An 18,791-nucleotide genomic window follows, 5' to 3' on the forward strand; every position below is an offset into this window, starting at 1 on the left:
AGAAGGAGAAGAAACAAATAGACGAGAACGACCGCTAGAAAACAATTTGAAAACAAAACGAATCACTTTTCTCTGCGACACCGTCAAGGATGGAGGACCAACTTAGAGAGTTAGAGAGAATTCTAGAAGAATATTCTAACATGGAATACGATCCCGAAAATCTCGAGATCGAAGAAGAATGAGTGCATCTATGACGACCACCCACTATGACTACCGTCGCAGCGGCCACGATAAGCTCGACCGCCTCAACACTGGCCACCACCAGTTTCGGAACAATCACCAAGATACCGCCATACGGTGCGGCTTTAATCGGCATTCGTATCTGATCGGCAACAGCAGCAGAAGTTGCAAACGCTCATGACGCCGCCATCGTCGCTGCAGCCACGGAAGCGTCCATTGACCGACCCGAAATCATCAAAACCGACGCTGCAATCCGAATGGGTTGTAGGACCCAAACCGCCGCCACCGATTCCCATGGAGATAGCACCCGGGATCATTGTAGACGTACTATATTTTGTCGCACACGTCAGCCGCCGCTACCGGGCCCGACACGGCAACGAGTGATGGCTCATTCGATTTAATCACAACGGCAAATTCCGAATGAGCTAATGTGCCTCGAATTCAGGCATTTAAAAGCGAGGGGGAAATGATGCAACACCTCAGCATTGCCCCGTCCGACGCTTCATCCTGCGGAAAGCTGATCGACCGCCCGTCGATTTTAAAAACGCAAAAAGTACCGATAAACTTTCAATTATCGAGATATTAATTATGGCCTACGGGCCGTACAAGGAATCTGTGCTACTTAGCGCGACGCGGCGGAAATACCCGAGCACGCTCGGAAAAGCCCGAATGCGTAGTTCGAATTGTCATGCCAGTAACAAATAACTTATTTATTGTTATTTTTTATGTAATAAGTTGAGGGTAAAATAATACCTGCGGATCAATCCGAAATTCTCCTAATCGACCGAATTATCGATCCGCGAAATATAAAAAGCTCGATCCGACCGAAATAAGGACAGATTCTCGGAAACGCCGGGCTCGCATCAGCGATTCCGATCCCGACAGAGAATCATCCGAGAAGAGGTTACGAGTATGCAGTCTCAGCCAGGAGTTACTGGCCAGAGCCGATCTTTATCTCTTTTCCAATGCGTCGAATTCGCTTGCTAGAGACACTCGAGGTAGCGTGTTCTCTGTCTCAGCCAAAAGTTATCGGCTAAGTATTATACTTTTCCGCCACCCGAATAACACAAACGGTAATCGCCACCGCCAGGTGTTTCTGGCCGTTATGCCCAATGGCCGACCACGTCGGTGTGTTCACCGCTGTGATCGGTCTCCGCCGTTCTTTTCTCTGAGAATCAACCCGCGATCCGCGCTCGCGATGACATTCAACCGCGCCCGCGACGCTTCGATTCAACCGCGCCCGTGACGTTTCGATTTTCGATCGCGCCGCGCATCAATTTATTGTAAATCGCCGCTGTAAATAATTGCGCAAATCTCCGCTGTAAAATAATCGCGCTGCGCATCAACTTATCGTAAATCACCGCTGTAAATAATCGCGTACATCTCCGCTGTAAGATAACCACGCCCTAATCATCTTGTTTTGTAAAGCACGCTGCAATCGTCGCTATCACGATTTGTCATTTCAGCTTGCCATCTAAATTATTTACTTAAATAAATAATTAACATTAAAAACATTATGTTCGTCTTGCCGTCTTTTGTACCTAGGCAATCCGACGAATGTATCCGTGTATATAAAATTCAGCGAACGCACCGGCGAAAAGGCGGTCCGTTTTAACTTTCAAATAAAATAAAATTAAAAATTTTTATTAGATGTACAAAAAAGTTCTGAGCTTTAAATTTCATACAACCGAAATAACAATTAAAATTTTATATATCTTCCCGCCCTTTTGCGGTTTTAAAGCGTTGACATTTGGCCTTCTAAAATGCCATACGGTTTGGCGTTTGATGCAGATAACCTCAAAAATCAGTAGTGTTCACGATGGCAATAACAAAAGAGCATATTCGATTTTCCATCCACTTCGCGTTTCATCTGAAGAAAAATCCTGCTGAAGCCACTGCAATGATTTGTGCTGTATATGGAGAGAACGCTGTAAGTCATACTACATGTAAAGATGGTATCAAAAATTTTGCCAAGGAGATTTCAATCTTGAAGATGAACCGCGTGCTGGACGCCCTCAAAAGATTGAAATGGACGAATTGCAAGCACTGCTGGATATAAACTTTGCGCAAACTGAAAAGGAGTTTGCAGAACAGCTTGACGTTACGCAGCAAACCATTTCCGTACGTTTACATACGATGGGAAAGGTTCAGAAGGAAGGCAGATGGGTTCCGCATGAATTGTCCGAAGACAACAAAAATCGTCGGTGTGACACTGCACTCACTTTGCTTTCAAAGTTCCGGAAAAAAGATTTTCTGCACAAAATCATTGCAAGCGATGAAAAGTGGATTCTTTATGATAACCCTAAACATAGAAAATCATGGGTTGACCCTGGTCAACCTTCGAAATCGATGTCAAAGCCCAATATCCATGTCAAAAAGGTTTTGCTCTGTATCTGGTGGGATTAGAAAGGTGTGTTGTATTACGAGTTGTTACAACCGGGTGAAATCACGGCAGACCGCTACCAACAACAATTGACTAATTTGAGCGATGCATTAGAAGAAAAGAGGCCATTTACTGGCCAAGAACGTCATAAAGTGATCTTGCTTCATGACAATGCTCGACCACATGTTACGAAAGCGACTCAGGACCATATCTTTGCGTTAGGCTGGGAATTTCTCCCGCACGCGGCGTATAGCCCAGACATGGCGCCTTCCGATTACTACCTATTCCGGTCGCTGCAGCATCATTTGGCTGATACACATTTCGTGAGAATTTGAAGAGATACGAAAATGCATTGATGACTTTATCGCTTTGAAGCCGATGAGCTTCTATCATCAAGGAATTCGCAAGCTACCCGAAAGATGGCAAAAGGTCGTTGATGCAAACGGGGAATATTTCGCTGATTAATATTTTTTTGTTTATTTTTATAATGAAGATTGAATTTTACAAAAAAAAGCTTAGAACTTTTTTGTACACCTAATATATAGTGTTTTAAATATTGATAAAAAATTTTGAAAAATTTACAAATAAAGCTTAATTTTTGTTGTACATTTTTTGTATAAAACATAGATTTTACAATCTTAACATACACATATATTCACACACGTATGCGTTTGTGCATTTCATATATTTCCACATATATGCTATACTGGATTGCTAAAAACAAAATTCACGAATTTTAATTTTAAACCTACGTACTTTTATACCTTGCATTGTATCCTTTTATAGCTACCTAAGAAAATTTATCGCATTATTTCATGAAATACTTGAAAATTTTGTGAATTTCGAAGCTGCCATTTTAACTTCATATTAATAAATTTTGCCATTTTAATTATAAATTCGAAATCTTTGAGCTTAAAAATCTCTAAAAAGCGATTTTTGAACAATTTTAATATTTATAAAAGAAAACGATTATTTTCAGACGTCATCGACATTCAAAGCCTTCTTATGACGTCAATTATTATTAATAAGAGATGAAAATCCAGCTTTCACATTAATTATTCACTAAATAATTACGATTTTGAGCCAAAATTAAACAAGACAACGTGATTTTCTAATTTTTTAAAGCAATATACATTAAAATGAGAATAATTTTAATAAAATTTGCAATCAATGTAGAAAATAATTTTAAAAATATACCGAATTGCTGTGATAATAGATAAGAATGTTTAAAATTATATTAAACAAGAACAAAACCAAACTTTTAGTTCTAAAATATATAATCATTTATTAATTGTCAAAGTAACAAAAAAAATAGTTCCCTGTATATTTTACAAGTATGTTTTATTTATGGCAAATATTATTTTATTAAATATTTCTGTAAAAATTTTCATTATGTATTTTTTCATTTCTATGTCCCATTATCAATTCAGGCATAATGAATTAGCAGAAGTTGTAATATTGACAGGTATTTATTATTTTTTTTTTTTAGTTAAAAAATTTTTTCTTCTTATCCATCAATTTTTTATACAACTCATATTATTTTATATTCTATAATTATAAAAAGTAGAAAATAGATAAAAAATATTTTTGTATTTATTTTTCATTTTTTTTTAAATATATACATCTTGTATACTCTATTAATTGTGCGCACTTACTTAGCTTTAAAACCCTGTGCCTGCAATTCTCCACTACTAAAGACCATCACGAGTCTTGGCCCATCACTAACTATATAGCTGGGATTGCTCTTGTTTCCACACATTTCGTAATCGAATTTATCGTAAGAATCTGTTGCTTCCTGACCTTTTAAATATAATTTTAGATAACCGTCAGTGCATGTCGTCCTAAAAAAATCCAAAATAATGCAATACACAATATGTCCACACATCTATTGGCATTTATAAGGGAACACAACCAAGTGTTCTCCCCCACCTCCGATTTTAATGAACTTCGAATATATTAAAATATAGATAAAAATAAGAAACACGTATTTTTTTATAAGTGCTGAGCTGCATGTGTCATTTTTTTAAGGAGGTGAAACTCCCCTTTAAAAAAAAATCGGTTTTTTTCTTTCACAGCGAATATCATCAAAATTACAAATAGAAAAAAAAGTTTTATACAAAAGTTAAATCGTTTCAAAAGTACTTTATAAAGAAAATAAAAAAGATTTTTTTTAACTTTTTTTTAAGTTTCCCTCACCACTCCATATTTATATCTTTAATTTTGAAATTTTTTAATGATTAAATTAATGGTTACTTTTATACAAATTCAACCATATATGATAAACTTATTTTCCGAAATATCATTTTTGAAAAATAATTATAAATCCCTACGTTTACATGCTATCCGTACCCGTCCATGCGCTCGATTCTTCGCGTTGAACGAATTTCAATCGTCTCATACTGCACTGATTACGCGAGCGAGCAAATCAATACAGTACATTGAATATTAAATAAGAGTTTTATAATAATAATAATAATAATAGTAATAATAATAATAATATTAAAAGTAATAATAAAATAGCAGTGAATTTATTAAACCGTTAAAATCAGTCAACTATTTTGACGATATGTTAACGTATATACTGGAATATTTTGGACACTTGAAGACAAATTATTATATGATTAAAAAAAAATAAATTATTATATTTACATCGTTACATCGTTTATTTAACTTTGACTATAGAGCAGCTAATTGCAATGATCAATGTATTTTGGCCAAGGTATATTTGTGTCCCATAATGTCTTATTGTCACAACACTACAAAGCAATTTACTGACAGTTTCGTGTATTATTGAAGACTTATGAGACACAAGTGTACTTTGTATATAATTTCTTTCTACTAAAATGTTATGCAGAAAATAGATTTAATATTTTTAGCACTGAAACGTGCATTTAATATTGACAGTAAACAGGCAGGAACGCAGCTATTATTGATATAAAAAAGTGTAGATTATTATAGCAAATGCGCAGTCTGATACTGACATTTGTTCTATTACATTCTATTGCTGATAAATACTATCAATTGAGAATAATATAAGATTGAATAAGTAAGTAGTATATAAATATCTATTTATGAAATTTTTATTGTTATTTATATTTTTATACTTTTTGTTTTTCTAATTTTTTATATTAGAATTATTGATTTTATTTGTTTTATTTAATTATTAGTTTAATAAAACAAATAATTTATTAAGTCTGATCGCATTTGCAAAATATTTGTAGATAATAAAATGTTTGTATATTGTACAATATTATCCTTTTTTTTTGTTTAACGGATTTCTTTCAAGGATAATTGTTTTACAGGTATTAAAATTATTATAAATAAATATAAATAAATAAATAAATTTATTATACATTAAATTAATTAGAAAATTTATTCTCTCTCTCTCTCTCTCTTTCTCTCTCTCTCTCTCTCTCTCTCTCTCTCTCTCTCTCTCTCTCTCTCTCTCGTAATTAACGTAATTGAAGATAGGCATTTTAAATAATTTGTCGTTTGTTGCCCGATTAGAAACTTTAATGTCTGTGTCAATCATTAACGATAACTTAAGAATGATTCTTTTATATCATGAGTAATCGCAATAATCATGTCGTAGCTGTCTAGTGCTTGTACACAATTACGTCGATCTTCCTATCTACCTTACAACTTTAATAATCATTACATTAAAATAGAGACATAAATAATATACGAGGACAAATCAATAAGTACCCGTGTTTATAAATAGGCGGCATTATTGATACAAATTGGCACTACCATCGTGTACTACTATCTTTCAAACGACGCTATATCAAATTTCAAAGTGATTTATGCGATAGTTTAACAGTTTAATTTAACAGTAGTGAGCGTGGTGTTTTTTGATATAATGGAAAAAGAGCAATATCGATCCGTGATTCGCTTTTTATTTTTGGATGGAAAAACGTGCGAAGAAATAAAAACGAAATTGGATGCCGTCTATGGAAACTTTTCACCATCTATGACAATCGTCAGATATTGATTCAACGAATTCAAACGTGGCCGTACATCTGTTCTTGATGAGGAGCGCCCAGGCCGCCCAGCAGACGTGGTTATTGAGGAAATCATTGAAAAAATCCATGACATGATTCTCGTTGATCGCCAAAAGTGTTTGTAGTAACAAAGGTCGTAGGAGTATTATACAGAGCGGCATTCAATACTTTGCATAATAATTTAGGAATGAAAAAGCTGTCAGCCCAATGGGTGCTGCGATTGTTCACGATGGACGACAAGCGGATGCGGCTATCAATTTCGAAGCAGTGTTTGGAGTTGTTTAAGCGCAATCCACAGGAGTTTTTGCGTCAAATCGTAATCGTTGATGAAACATGGATTCATCACTACACACCGGACAGTAAGGAATTAAAACAATGGACTTTACTCGGCATGCTCCAAAGAAGGTCAAGATGGTACCATCGGTCGGAAAGGTAATGGCCACTGTTTTTTGGAATGCATAAGGTGTGATCTTCATCGACGTTTTGGAGAAGGAAAAAACTATCACGGAGCAATACTATGCTGATTTATTGGACCGATTCGATATTGAATTGAAGAAAAAACGGCCCCTTTTGGCGAAAAAAAGTATTGTTCCACCACGACAATGCATTCACTCCTCCATCGCCATAGCCAAATTGTTCGAATTGCGCTATGAATTACTACTGCATCCACTGTACTCTCCGGATTTGACTTCCTGCGACTTCTCCCTGTTTTCAAACCTGAAAAAATGGCTCGGTGGAAAGAGATTCACGTCGAATGGGTGACCCTCGAGGAGGTCATCGCTGAAACCTATTTTGCAGAGTTCGACAAATATTTTTCGGAGGGATTAAAAAAATGGCAGGAGCGTTGAAAAAAGTGTATCCTCCTAAAAGGGGATTATGTTGAAAAATAAAAAAAAATTTTTGAAAGAAACTTGCATCTTCATTACTAACACGGGTACTTATCGATTAGTCCTCGTATATAATTTTTAGAAACGATGCAGTTTAATCCGCGAAATGTAATAATACTGCTATTCACAATATTTACTATTTTGGACTTCCTTGTTACATCAGATGAACTTATAATGGGACAAAAATGGAAATTATATTAAAAGAAATGTTAAAAAAAAATATGGATATGAAATGGAAGAAGAAGAATCATTAGACTTCCGAGATGAATTTGATGTACCTGAAGCAGAAGAAATACAGCTCACTGATGAACAAGAAAATTACATACGATATAAAAGAAATGTCATGTGATGTCGATGATATTCCAATGGAATATAAAAGAGAAGCAGTTCAATATTGGAGAAGTGCTAAAGATGGTAAGCTAAGAAAAATTGAATTTGTAATATCAAAATTTCAGAAAATTTTATCAGCAAGACAATTGCGACGATAGGAAAAACAACTGAACGAAAGTGATAATAAATTAGAAAAGTTCAAACAAATTTCAGCAAATACATTAAATAAATTTATTAAAGCAATTGAAAGGGGAGTAATAATTCACGCTATCGATATTGTTGGAGATGAATGGACGCATCAGACGTTCCTATCGTTTTCACTCGCGAGTGGAAGCTCACGAACCGAGCACACAATTAGTCCAGGAGTACAGGTCAACGTGCTGTCCACGCTATGACTTCGATTTCGAGACGTGTGCTCGTCGGTCCGTTTTCGGATCAGAGAATTTAATCTTTTTTTAGCCAGAATAGGATCCAGTACGATTCTTAGAAATTGAGAGAACAAGGAGGAGGGAAATTTCAGGAGAGGGGAATTTCAAATGACAAGAAACATTTAAATTATATTACGTCTACATTTAATTAATGAGAGAATTACAAATAAGTTTTTATTTGAATACATCTATTAACGTCTACATTTTGGGTGGAAGAAGTGAGTTATAAAATGATTTCTTAATTGTGTACATCAGACAAAATACAATTGAGTACGAAAATATTATAAAGGATTTATGTAAACATTATCTCGTATTTTGCAATTACATTTATCTTACATTTAATTATACATATATATATTGTCGCGCGCGGCGATCACGATTACAAATCGCGTTATGCGAATAAGCCGCGCTACTCAAAACTCGACTCTAATAGGCAATGACTCTTTCATTGCTACCTTGAACTTGAGAGAGTACCATTCCTATTCCAAAACCTGAAGCATCAGTATCTAAAATCATCTTCTCCTCTCTTTTCGAAAGAAGAGGTGCGATCGTTAATGTCTGCTTTAACTTAAGAAATGCTTTCTGACACTGCTCAATCCAGATAAACTTAGTCTTCTTTCTTCTTTGTTAATTTAAACAAAGGTGCAATAGAAGAAAAACCTTTCACAAATTTCCGATAATAAGAGCAGAATCCAAGGAAACTTCGGATCTGTTTCTTAATCTGAGATACCGGCCATTCCGGACTGCTACAGTTTTCTCAGGATCCGTTGAGATCCCTGCTGAAGAAACAATATGGCCCAGATATTTCACCTATCTACCAAATAAATTACACTTCTTAGGGTTAATACTAATTGGCAGCAGGAAAAACCTACGAAGATTCTCTTTCAAATTTTCTTCCATCTCGTCGAAGGTTTAATCAAATACGATCACATCATCTAAATAAATCAGGCAAATTTTAGAAAATAATTGCCGGAGAATTCGCTCCATAAGACACTCGAAAGTAGCAGAAGCATTGCACAAACCAAAGGGCATCGCAATAAATTGCCAGAGCCCATACTACCTACAGAAAAAACGGTCTTTTCCCTGTCCTCAGGACAGATTTTCAATTGCCAGTGGCTTTTTAAATCTAACTTTTTAAATCTAAGATAGAAAACCAAGCATTACCTGATAACTGATCGAGAAGATCATCAATTCGGCAGTGGATAAGAATCTTTCTTTGTTATCGCATTTAATTTCCAATAATCTACGCAAAATCTAAGAGAATCATCCTTTTTCTTTACCAAAACTGCTGGAGAGACCCAAGGGCTTGAAGATTCCTTTATAACCTTTGTTCTTTCATCTTCTCAATGATTCTCTCAACTTCAAAACGCATATGAATTAGAATTCTCCTCGAAGCCTGCTTGATTGAACGAAAATTCTGCAATTTAATTTCATGTTGAAGAATTTCACACTTTCCAGCAACAATTTGTTCGGAAAATCGGAACATCTCAAAATTCTTGCAGTAAATCGACAAAAATTGCTTTCTGCCCCTCATCTAACTTACAGGAATTATTTTTGAAGAATTCTCTCAGTTCCAATGGTACCTCTCCCTCAATTTGCATTAACCGACCAAAAGCTTTCTTTCTGATCTCTTTGAAGAAAAAATTCTATAGCTGTCTGTATCCCTATGCGCAAGAAGAAATCCGCGTCTAAAATACAATCTTCAACTATCTGCCACAAATACAGGAATTTCCAACAAAAATCTGCCAATTTCTATCTCAGCAAAAACTTTAAACCTTTTAAACCGGGACCTTTTTCCTTGTGGGATACTTCAAATTACTCCTCTCTATTGGAAAACGCTTCCCCTTAACTCTTACAAAGTTACTATTCACTAGAGTTACATCAGAGCCTGTATCTAGCTTAAATAAACAAACAGCATTATAATATTTAAAAGTCCGCGAAAAACAAAACATTCTTCCCTCGCGTAACCCTTTCCTAAACGCCTAATGCAACTCGGGGCATTCCCCTCCCCGCGTCGAACCCGCTCCTGTAAGCTCGACTAATCCTAATTTCCCTTTTGCGTCTCAGTAAGGGATGAGCATTCCGAACGGAAATATCCTCGTTTTCCACATTGCCAACATTTTTTTGACCCGTTGTTGTATCTCTTTCTTTCGTTGTTTCGTTTAAATTTCTGCTCTCCGAAACCATTTTTTTTCTGAACTTTCCCTCTCCTTGAACGCTTTCGAGGCTTTCTTTCCTCATGCTCGCTCTCGTGTTCCACTTTTCTTTCCCCGGAACCATTTTCGACTTTCCTTCCGAAATCTTCCCCGTAAATTTCCTTAATAACCTTCGCCCTCTCAATAGCCATTATTATCGAAGTTAGTCCCTGTAAGTCCCTGTTTCTCTTTATAAAGCCTCTTTATAAAGTTTGCGAGAGACAAAACAAATGGCGCGCACGCTATTCTGTCACGTATCTTATGAGTACACTCGGGGTATGCCAAACGCGCCAATCTCTCTATTTCCAAACCGTAAGTAACATAATCTTCTTCGTTTTTCTATTTTCGGTTTGTGAAATCGAAATAAGATGTATATGGTTTCCGTTTATGCAAGAAGTTTTTATCAGATATTTTTCAGATATCGTCATGTTTCTAGGTCTTGAAGTAAAGCGTCATTCACGAAACGCTATTTTAAAATTACAATCTTTAATCCATAATCAATTTTCATCACCAAGATTTACGAACTTATTCAAATATACATGATACGAAAGCGATTATTTAGAATATAAATCACTTGGGTACTCCTGTAGATTTCTCTTGTAAAAAACAATTAAAATCAATATGTGGTGTTTGCGGTGAAGTGTTTGTACTTATTTGCGCATAATGCAAAAAGTCTCTCCGTATAATGCATTTCATTTACGACCACCATCTTTGCAATCGATATGAACTATAAATGTTGATACTGAAATTCATTACTTATAAAGATGATGATTACAAAATTATGATTATTAAATTATAGCTTAATTATATTAAAGTTTATCAAAAATATATGTACTCTGTTTATGTTCTCTAAAATATAATTAAAATAAAATAAAAGTTGTAACGGCACCTTTTCCGACGTTGCGAATTAGCTCGTCGGTGCCAGGATTCGAGAGAAAGGGGAGATCCGAGCAAACAACAGAGCAATCAACAAAAATATAAAGTTTATTAAGTGACTATTCATATACAGAGAAAAGTGTGTGTGGTGTGTGTGTGTGTGTGTGTGTGTGTGTGTGTGTGTGTGTGTGTGTGTGTGTGTAAGTGCGTATTCAGGCGCAGTGTAATGTTCCGCACAGTGATATTATTTACAGTTTGGTAGGCAGAGACATAAAAGCGGAGTAGCGGTTGGTTATAAAGATAAAGAGAGAAAAAAATAAAGCTAGAAGCGGAATAGCGGTATTTATAGAGCGAGAGATACAAAGCTCGCAGGAGCAGAGTAACGGTCGCTATACGGCGCAAGAGAAAGACTTACAAGCTAGCCATTTACACTATGTACAAGTCCCAAGCGAAGGCGGTCGCGCGCGCAACACCGGGAGCCCCTGGCTCCGAGAGATAGCACCAACGCCTTCTCCGCGGTAGCGTTAAGAAAGTCAGGAAGACCAACGCCGGTAACACCCTGGCTTCGGAGAGGTAGCACCAACGCCGGTAGCATTCTGGCTTCAGTAGTAATACTACACGATTCTAACTCAGAAGCGTTGAGGAGGGTGCGGGTGTGCGGGAGGGAACGGCGCGCAAACGAGGAGCTCTGGGCAGGGGGGAGGGAGGGACGGCGCGTGTTGGGCGACTCAGTGCCATTGAACGTAAACAGCGTGCGATTGAATCGACGATTGATGCCTTCAGCACCGTGATAAATAATTATGAAAAGATAAATAACGAAGATGATATAACAAATTGAACAGGGCGCGTGGACATGAAGTCAGAGAGGGGGGGGGGCCGCGGCCGTGTCCATCGCCGCCGCCACCGCCGCGCCCGTCGCCACCGCCGCCGAGTAAAAAATAAAAAAAGAAAAAAATTTAAAAAAAGACTCACTAGGTTGAGGTAGAAGAGTCACTTAAAAAAAGTCACTTAAAAATTACAAAGAAGAAATGTCACAATCCAAAAAAAAAATGTCATGTAAAAAAAATACACAAAAAAATGTTTAACAAAATCCAAGAAAACAATCACTCAGTCACTTTAACAAAATATACACAAAAAAGAAAAATGTTAATAATCCATGAAATAATTTTACTCTCTCCGGATTACTCGCAGGAGGGGGACTTCATCCACATACCGCGGGATTAACCCGCGGGGGGGATTTCTAAATAATTGTTCTCCTCTTCCCTCTCTTCCTCCTCTTCCTGTGCCGAAGCCAATGAACGAATATATTCGTACAAGGGTATTGCCCACGGCAATTGCGCAACACCAAAGAGAGGGTTGTTCAATATAATAAATAAGTTGTTCCTCCACATATACCACAAAGTTACCACGGTACTCTGCCCCGTTGAATCTTGCGCGGATAATGACGCGTGGTAATGCCATTGCGAAGACGTTGCACTCAAAGTTCTTCACGCAAAAGCAATTTTTCGCGCACCAGTGATTCTTCGCGCACAAAATTATTATCGAGGCCACGAAGACGTTTCAATGATATGCCTCCACAAGACTCATTGCATGAGACTGAACGCCGGCGTGTCAAGAGAAGCGCCGATACTCCGGCTGCTATAAACAAATCGAGGAGACCTATGATAGCTTTTTTTCGTAGAAATCGACGTACGTGTAGCGGCGTGTCAAGAGAAGCGCCGATACTCCGGCTGCTATAAACAAATCGGGGAGACCTATAATGATAATGATGTTCCGATTTAGACAAAGAAATTGTCGATGATATATAATGGGTCTTGGGGTGTGCAGGATCACAGTAGATGGAAATCTAATGTGAGAAAGAGAGAAAAACTGACGTGCATACAAAAAAACGCAAAAGTATCGCGTAGTGTCTAACGTTCAACGAGAAGAAATGGCAAGTGAAAAGACATCGCAGGAATTTGATTATTTGGCATATATTAGAGATTCATTAAAAATTACTTATCCAACTGAAGCAGTATATTTATTCACATGTATCTTTCTAATGTTTAAAAATATTATTAAACTCAATATTGTAAAAAATATTAAACTCAATATTTTTGTAATTTAACACACATTATATCTCGATGGTATCTCAGTTGTGGAAACTGTGCAAGTATGGAATCTTATAAAAATTCAGATACGCCACCCGAATGGGGTACGTAACTTTTTCTTCTTTTTTTCTTTTTCTCTCTTTTGTCTTTTTTCCTTTATTTGATATGTAATGTATTGTGTGAAATTGAGATTTTTTTATTATTTTTTTGTAGTATTTATGTATATATAATATCAAAATTAATGGCTTTATGAATATTAATCGACAGTGGATACGGTATCAGCGTCGCCAACACAAGGAGTATTTATACTTTTTATTTATACTTTTATTTATACTTTTATGGGAAGAAATTACTCGCAAGAACGTATTTGATTTGCAGAGATTCTTTGGTTTACGTCCATATGAAGATGATGAAGAAGTGTGGTGAACAGGATATTCTCATTTCTACAGAATATTCTCATTACTTTGAATAATTACATAATTGAATAATTACATAAGTAATAATAAAGATCCACAAATGAATGTATATACAATAAATAAAAGTGCATTGTATGAGTTATTCTTTTGTATTAAATAAATATTAAAAAAATTTTTTCACTTTTTTAAATCGTGATTCAATTTCTTTGTCATGTCCATGACCGACACAATGACCTACATTCCTGCTCGACGCGCGCGAGTTACCCCGGCAAGATAAACTTCTCGGCGTTATATGATAAGAAGCGATACGTTGATCGTTAGAATTATCAACGCATGGGAAAGAAATAAAAAACATAATTTGTATATCATATTTATTTTATTCATGGTTATCTGACCATCAATTAAATAATTTGAATACATTTTGTAATACGCAATTAGTATAGTGATATCCGCATCGCATAGTATTATCAGCGTCCAGATTGTTTAGAGAATCTACATCTTCGTAATCAGCATCCAGAGTCTCGATGTACACGCGCTCATCGTCCAGAAGCAAATTTCACAGCCATTGTCGTTTTTTGTGTCCCTTGACATATACGACAGCATCGCTGTCATCGTCGTCGTCGTCGTTGTCGTCGTCTTCTTCCATTCCATGCACAGCTTTTGTAATCAAACTCTTGTAATCAAACTCTAGCTTTGCTGTATGAAATCGTTCCATCGCCCCATTGCAGTCTATGGTGATGACGTATCACCCAGCGTGCGCGAGACTTGTCGGCACTTGCGAGGAAATGCCATGGTATAGGGCTTGCGAAAATGTAGTGAGAGAGAACGGTCCGTTTTCTGAGAGCGGCAAACTCCTTTACAACAAATTGTCCTCCAACGAGAAAACCTTGCAGGTCTACGAACGTTGGCACGATCATGACGAGCAATTTTTCGAGACTGCGGTCGATTTCGATGTATCGTAGATTTTATTGTCTCTCTCTCTCTCTCTCTCTCTCTCTCTCTCTCTCTCTCTCTCTCTCTCTCTCTCATGTGCCAGCGATGCTCTTAGATGATCTTGCGTACAACATTGGTCAATGGATTGTAGTGAACCACGCGATCGTGTATAATGAGATAGTACGCGGTGATATTCATTGGTACGTTCTCCTTAGTCTCAAATTCCAATCTCATGTCCACGGTTGCGCTCTTGACCGATTCGTTTTGTCGAGAATAATCGATGATTACGAATGGACCGTTATGTAGAAAAGACGTGACGGTGAGACTCGGCTCGAGATACTCGTATCCGTAGTAACCTTGCAGAAACGCGCGTACGTTTCATACAACACGGACCATCTGTTTTTGTCGAAATCAAGATTCATCGTCGTACGGATAACATTCCGAGTTCAGATAGAGTTTCACGTTGGTTAAGTTGCAGTCGTCGAATCAGTTCGTGTCCTCAGCCATGACATTTTTGCGACCTGTTTGCAGAGCAAAGATGACGTATCGCGGTTTCTCGAGCTGAGTAGCGGTCTTGATGGCCCACGAACGCTTGGTTGTATGCTGTAACAGCGGAAACTCGTACAGATCCCACGAGCGAAAAGCCATGCTCAAGTATCGTCCGCTCTCCAAAGTGCGCAGCATCGATAGTTTTTTTATCTCGCTCAATAACACGTGCGGCATTCGCCATTGTATCTTGATTAAGTCGACCACGGGATCCAACACCGAATTTCCCATTTAGGCAATTGTTGTCGTTACGAGATCGTATCAAGATAAACTCGTGACGAGCGTTGATTATCACGCATCTGTAATCCTCGCAAAATCCCAACAGTGCGTAGAGAGGTACGCAAAAGTTAAAATATCCATCCGCGCTAGTATACGCATCCCAGCCGGCATTCCTCAGAATCACGCTTCTATCAGATGATGTCGTTACTTAATGTTTGAGCGTGCTGGTTATACCCACGTTTCTGTTACGATCAATCTCCACACCATCAAGCTCATATCGAATCTCATCGAACAGGAACGCGACAAAATTATTTCCCAACACCACATCAGATCCTTCGACAACTTTGTTCTTCGTTAGTTTTCCTCGATATATAGAAAGTTTTCGTACGGCAATGTGTACAGATCCTGTTGCTGTATAGGTATTCTTATCTCATCGCTGTACCCGAACGTTGTATTGGCGAACGGGTTGTACGCATGAGTCTCAATCTTAATGATCATCAAAGATTGGCTCGTCTTCGATGTTTAGGATATCAATCATTTCACAAGTTGCGCACCGCGAATCCTAAAGCTTGTAAAAATTTAACGTTCGACGCGTTAAGTTTCTTCCTCTTCTTAACGCAATCGGATGAGCGAATATTGTCGATCGATGTTTTCTTTGTAAAAGATGCGTTATCTCTCTGCGTATGTTTCGCTTCGTTCAATACGAGCATCTCAAATGTCACGCTCGCGTTATCGCTGTCGCCGTCGTACGTGCAATCTGACGGTGATCTCTTCTCCTCTGAAATCGAGCAATCGTCCGTTCTGGTCAACAATGCGTATCGTTAGCTCCGTAATGCTCCGTACGATGACTGGCAGGTAAATGATCTGCATCGGCCTTTCCGATATCTTATATCCTGGCGGCACGCTTGGCGAAAATTCGTGTATCGTGTGCACACTTTTGTCGTTGCTGTATGCGCCCGCGGTCACGTTGCACTCTACACGGATAATGTTTACGTTCATTATGTTGATCGACACGTCCGTTTCATGCCACCTTCGCGGTTGCAGCATACGCCTCGAGAAACTCAGCAGCGATCCAATGTTATGAGACTTGTTAAAGTTTATTCTGTAGGTGCATTTAATCTCACACCTCATCGTGTTGTAATTTGCGTGGAGCATTATCGAGTATTCTCCAATCTCGTCATCGCCGCGCGCGGTGTCACCAGCGTTACCCTCGGACGCGTCGCGTCGCGGACGTTTCCGTAAAATTTCACGTTTCAAAAATTCATTTATGGCATGCAGTTAATACGACCCCTCGGGAATCGTAATTTTTGCATCGTCTTTGCCAAAATAAAATGTATTGTTCGAAGCGTTTACATTCGGTATCGTGTGATAAGTCTCCAAAATTGTTAGACCAAGCTCGTAGTCATCGTCGCTCAAATTTATGGCTGGAGAGTAATTTGTCGCGAGAACGCTGCTCTTCCCGCTCAGCGTAAGCGCCATGTTGAAAAAAGCATTCGACGAATACTGAGATGCCGCGACATTTTGTCGGACTTTATAAATTCACGCGCGTCGGCCGTTTTGGAGAAGAAACCACAAGCACAGCTGTCCGCAGACACTCTGATCGTACGTCTGATAGGACGTTCGATTGTATTCTATCGTAGCATCGTCTCCGAAATATCGTATCAGTTCCTTGGACGGTCGAAGATTACCAAAACTGTCAAAGTACACAACGCGATTGTTTCTCTTTGCGTATGCTACCCAATGAGTACCAGGATCCGTTGTGTCGTCCAGATTTACGATACCATTTTCGTTTCGACGCGCGCCGCTAATCGGTAATGCGTCACGCATGAAAACACCTCTAAAGTACGGTACGCGCATACGCTTCGCCCCACACGTGATCGATATAATTACCGCACACGCGTAACAGTACGATCTTCGGTATATATTGCAACTGTTCAGTGTTCAAATGCCGAATATCAGAAGGATGCGACAGCGCGAGATACATTTTTGCTACTGAGCGATTCATGGTTTCGCGCGCCTGTAAACAGGCGTTCGATCGAAGCCTAGTTAACGCAGTGCGAACATGAAATTTGTACGGCAGCCGCTGACGATATGCGTCGCGAACTGTGACGAGAGAGCGCGAATGATGGGAGACATCGCGACGGAGCGCAAGCACGGTGAAATGTTACCGAGTACTATACGCGCCATCATTTGCGGGCCGTCGAATTGTGGTAAAACCAACGTTCTCATAAGCTTGCTCGAGAATCCGCACGGTGTACGTTTCGAGAACGTGTACGTATACTCGAAATCGCTGCAACAACCGAAATATCGATATCTCGAAACTTTGTTGACATCGATAGAAGAAGTCGGCTACTTTACGTTCTCCAACAACAGTGACGTCTTTCCACCGAGCGAGGCACGTCCCAATTCGATCTTCGTCTTCGACGACATTGCGTGCGATAAGCAAGATGCTGTGAGAGAATACTTTTCTGGGCCACTACGAACGTCGATTGCTTCTATCTCTGTCAGACGTACGCGAGGATACCTAAACATCTGATACGGGACAATGCGAACCTGCTGATTCTGTTCAAACAGGATGGTACCAATTTGAACATGTTTACAACGATCACGTGAATACCGATGTCATACGATGAATTCTGTGCGTTATGCCGCGATTGTTGGCAGCGCGAGTATGGATTTCTAGTGATAGATAAGGACAATCCGCTTATCAATGGGCGATACAGAAAGGAATTTAATACGTTCGCGATATCGTAACGTGGTTAATCGATGTCGATACGTCAAGCAGGCAACATGGATAACACCAAAGATCGCGAGAAAATAGCGAAACAGATTGCGAAAACGAGCGATTCGATTCGCAAAAAATATCGCGCTTTAAAAATTGGTAAAATAGCTGAAGATACAGTGTTGGAGAAACGCTTCAAGCCCATCGTCGAACCTCTAAAACAGATTGTTGTAAAAACCGAGGAATCTCAATCGATTGAAAGAGAAGCAAAGGATCTCGGTATTAAGAAAAAACAAAAACGTGAAGATAGCGATGACGACAACGATGACAATATTACTACTACTGACAAGGATTCATATTGGATGGATGTTGGACGGTTGAAATTAACGCCGCAGTCTAAAAAACGACGTACAACGAAAGAATTGAAAGTCGCGTCAGATTCACTCGTGTTCGAACTGGGACCATTAGGGCAAAAGTACGTAAGCCCTCTCTTCGATGATAATGAAAAAAACGATACATTTGATCGCGTATACGGTGTTTATTTCGATAAAAACAGTGGTGCGATGCTTGGTGACAAGAAATTTG

General features: G+C 38.4%; 1 protein-coding gene across 11 annotated transcripts in view; it reads right to left on the bottom strand.

Moving 5' to 3' along the window:
• Nucleotides 1-18,791, bottom strand: part of LOC105427296 (chromatin assembly factor 1, p105 subunit) — a 798,730-nt gene that overhangs the window by 398,320 nt on the left and 381,619 nt on the right. For 10 of the 11 annotated variants that reach the window (XM_089078296.1, XM_089078305.1, XM_089078301.1 and 7 more), the window contains one exon: nucleotides 4,219-4,404. The exons of the other annotated variant lie outside the window; for it this stretch is intronic. In XM_089078296.1, coding sequence (XP_088934422.1) covers nucleotides 4,219-4,404 — 186 coding nt within the window. The remainder of the gene's footprint in view (nucleotides 1-4,218; nucleotides 4,405-18,791) is intronic. 11 annotated transcript variants of the gene reach the window in all.

The sequence above is a fragment of the Pogonomyrmex barbatus genome, unplaced genomic scaffold (genome assembly GCF_055798465.1).
Source record: "Pogonomyrmex barbatus isolate J1 unplaced genomic scaffold, ASM5579846v1 scaffold22, whole genome shotgun sequence".
NCBI lineage: Eukaryota > Metazoa > Arthropoda > Insecta > Hymenoptera > Formicidae > Pogonomyrmex > Pogonomyrmex barbatus.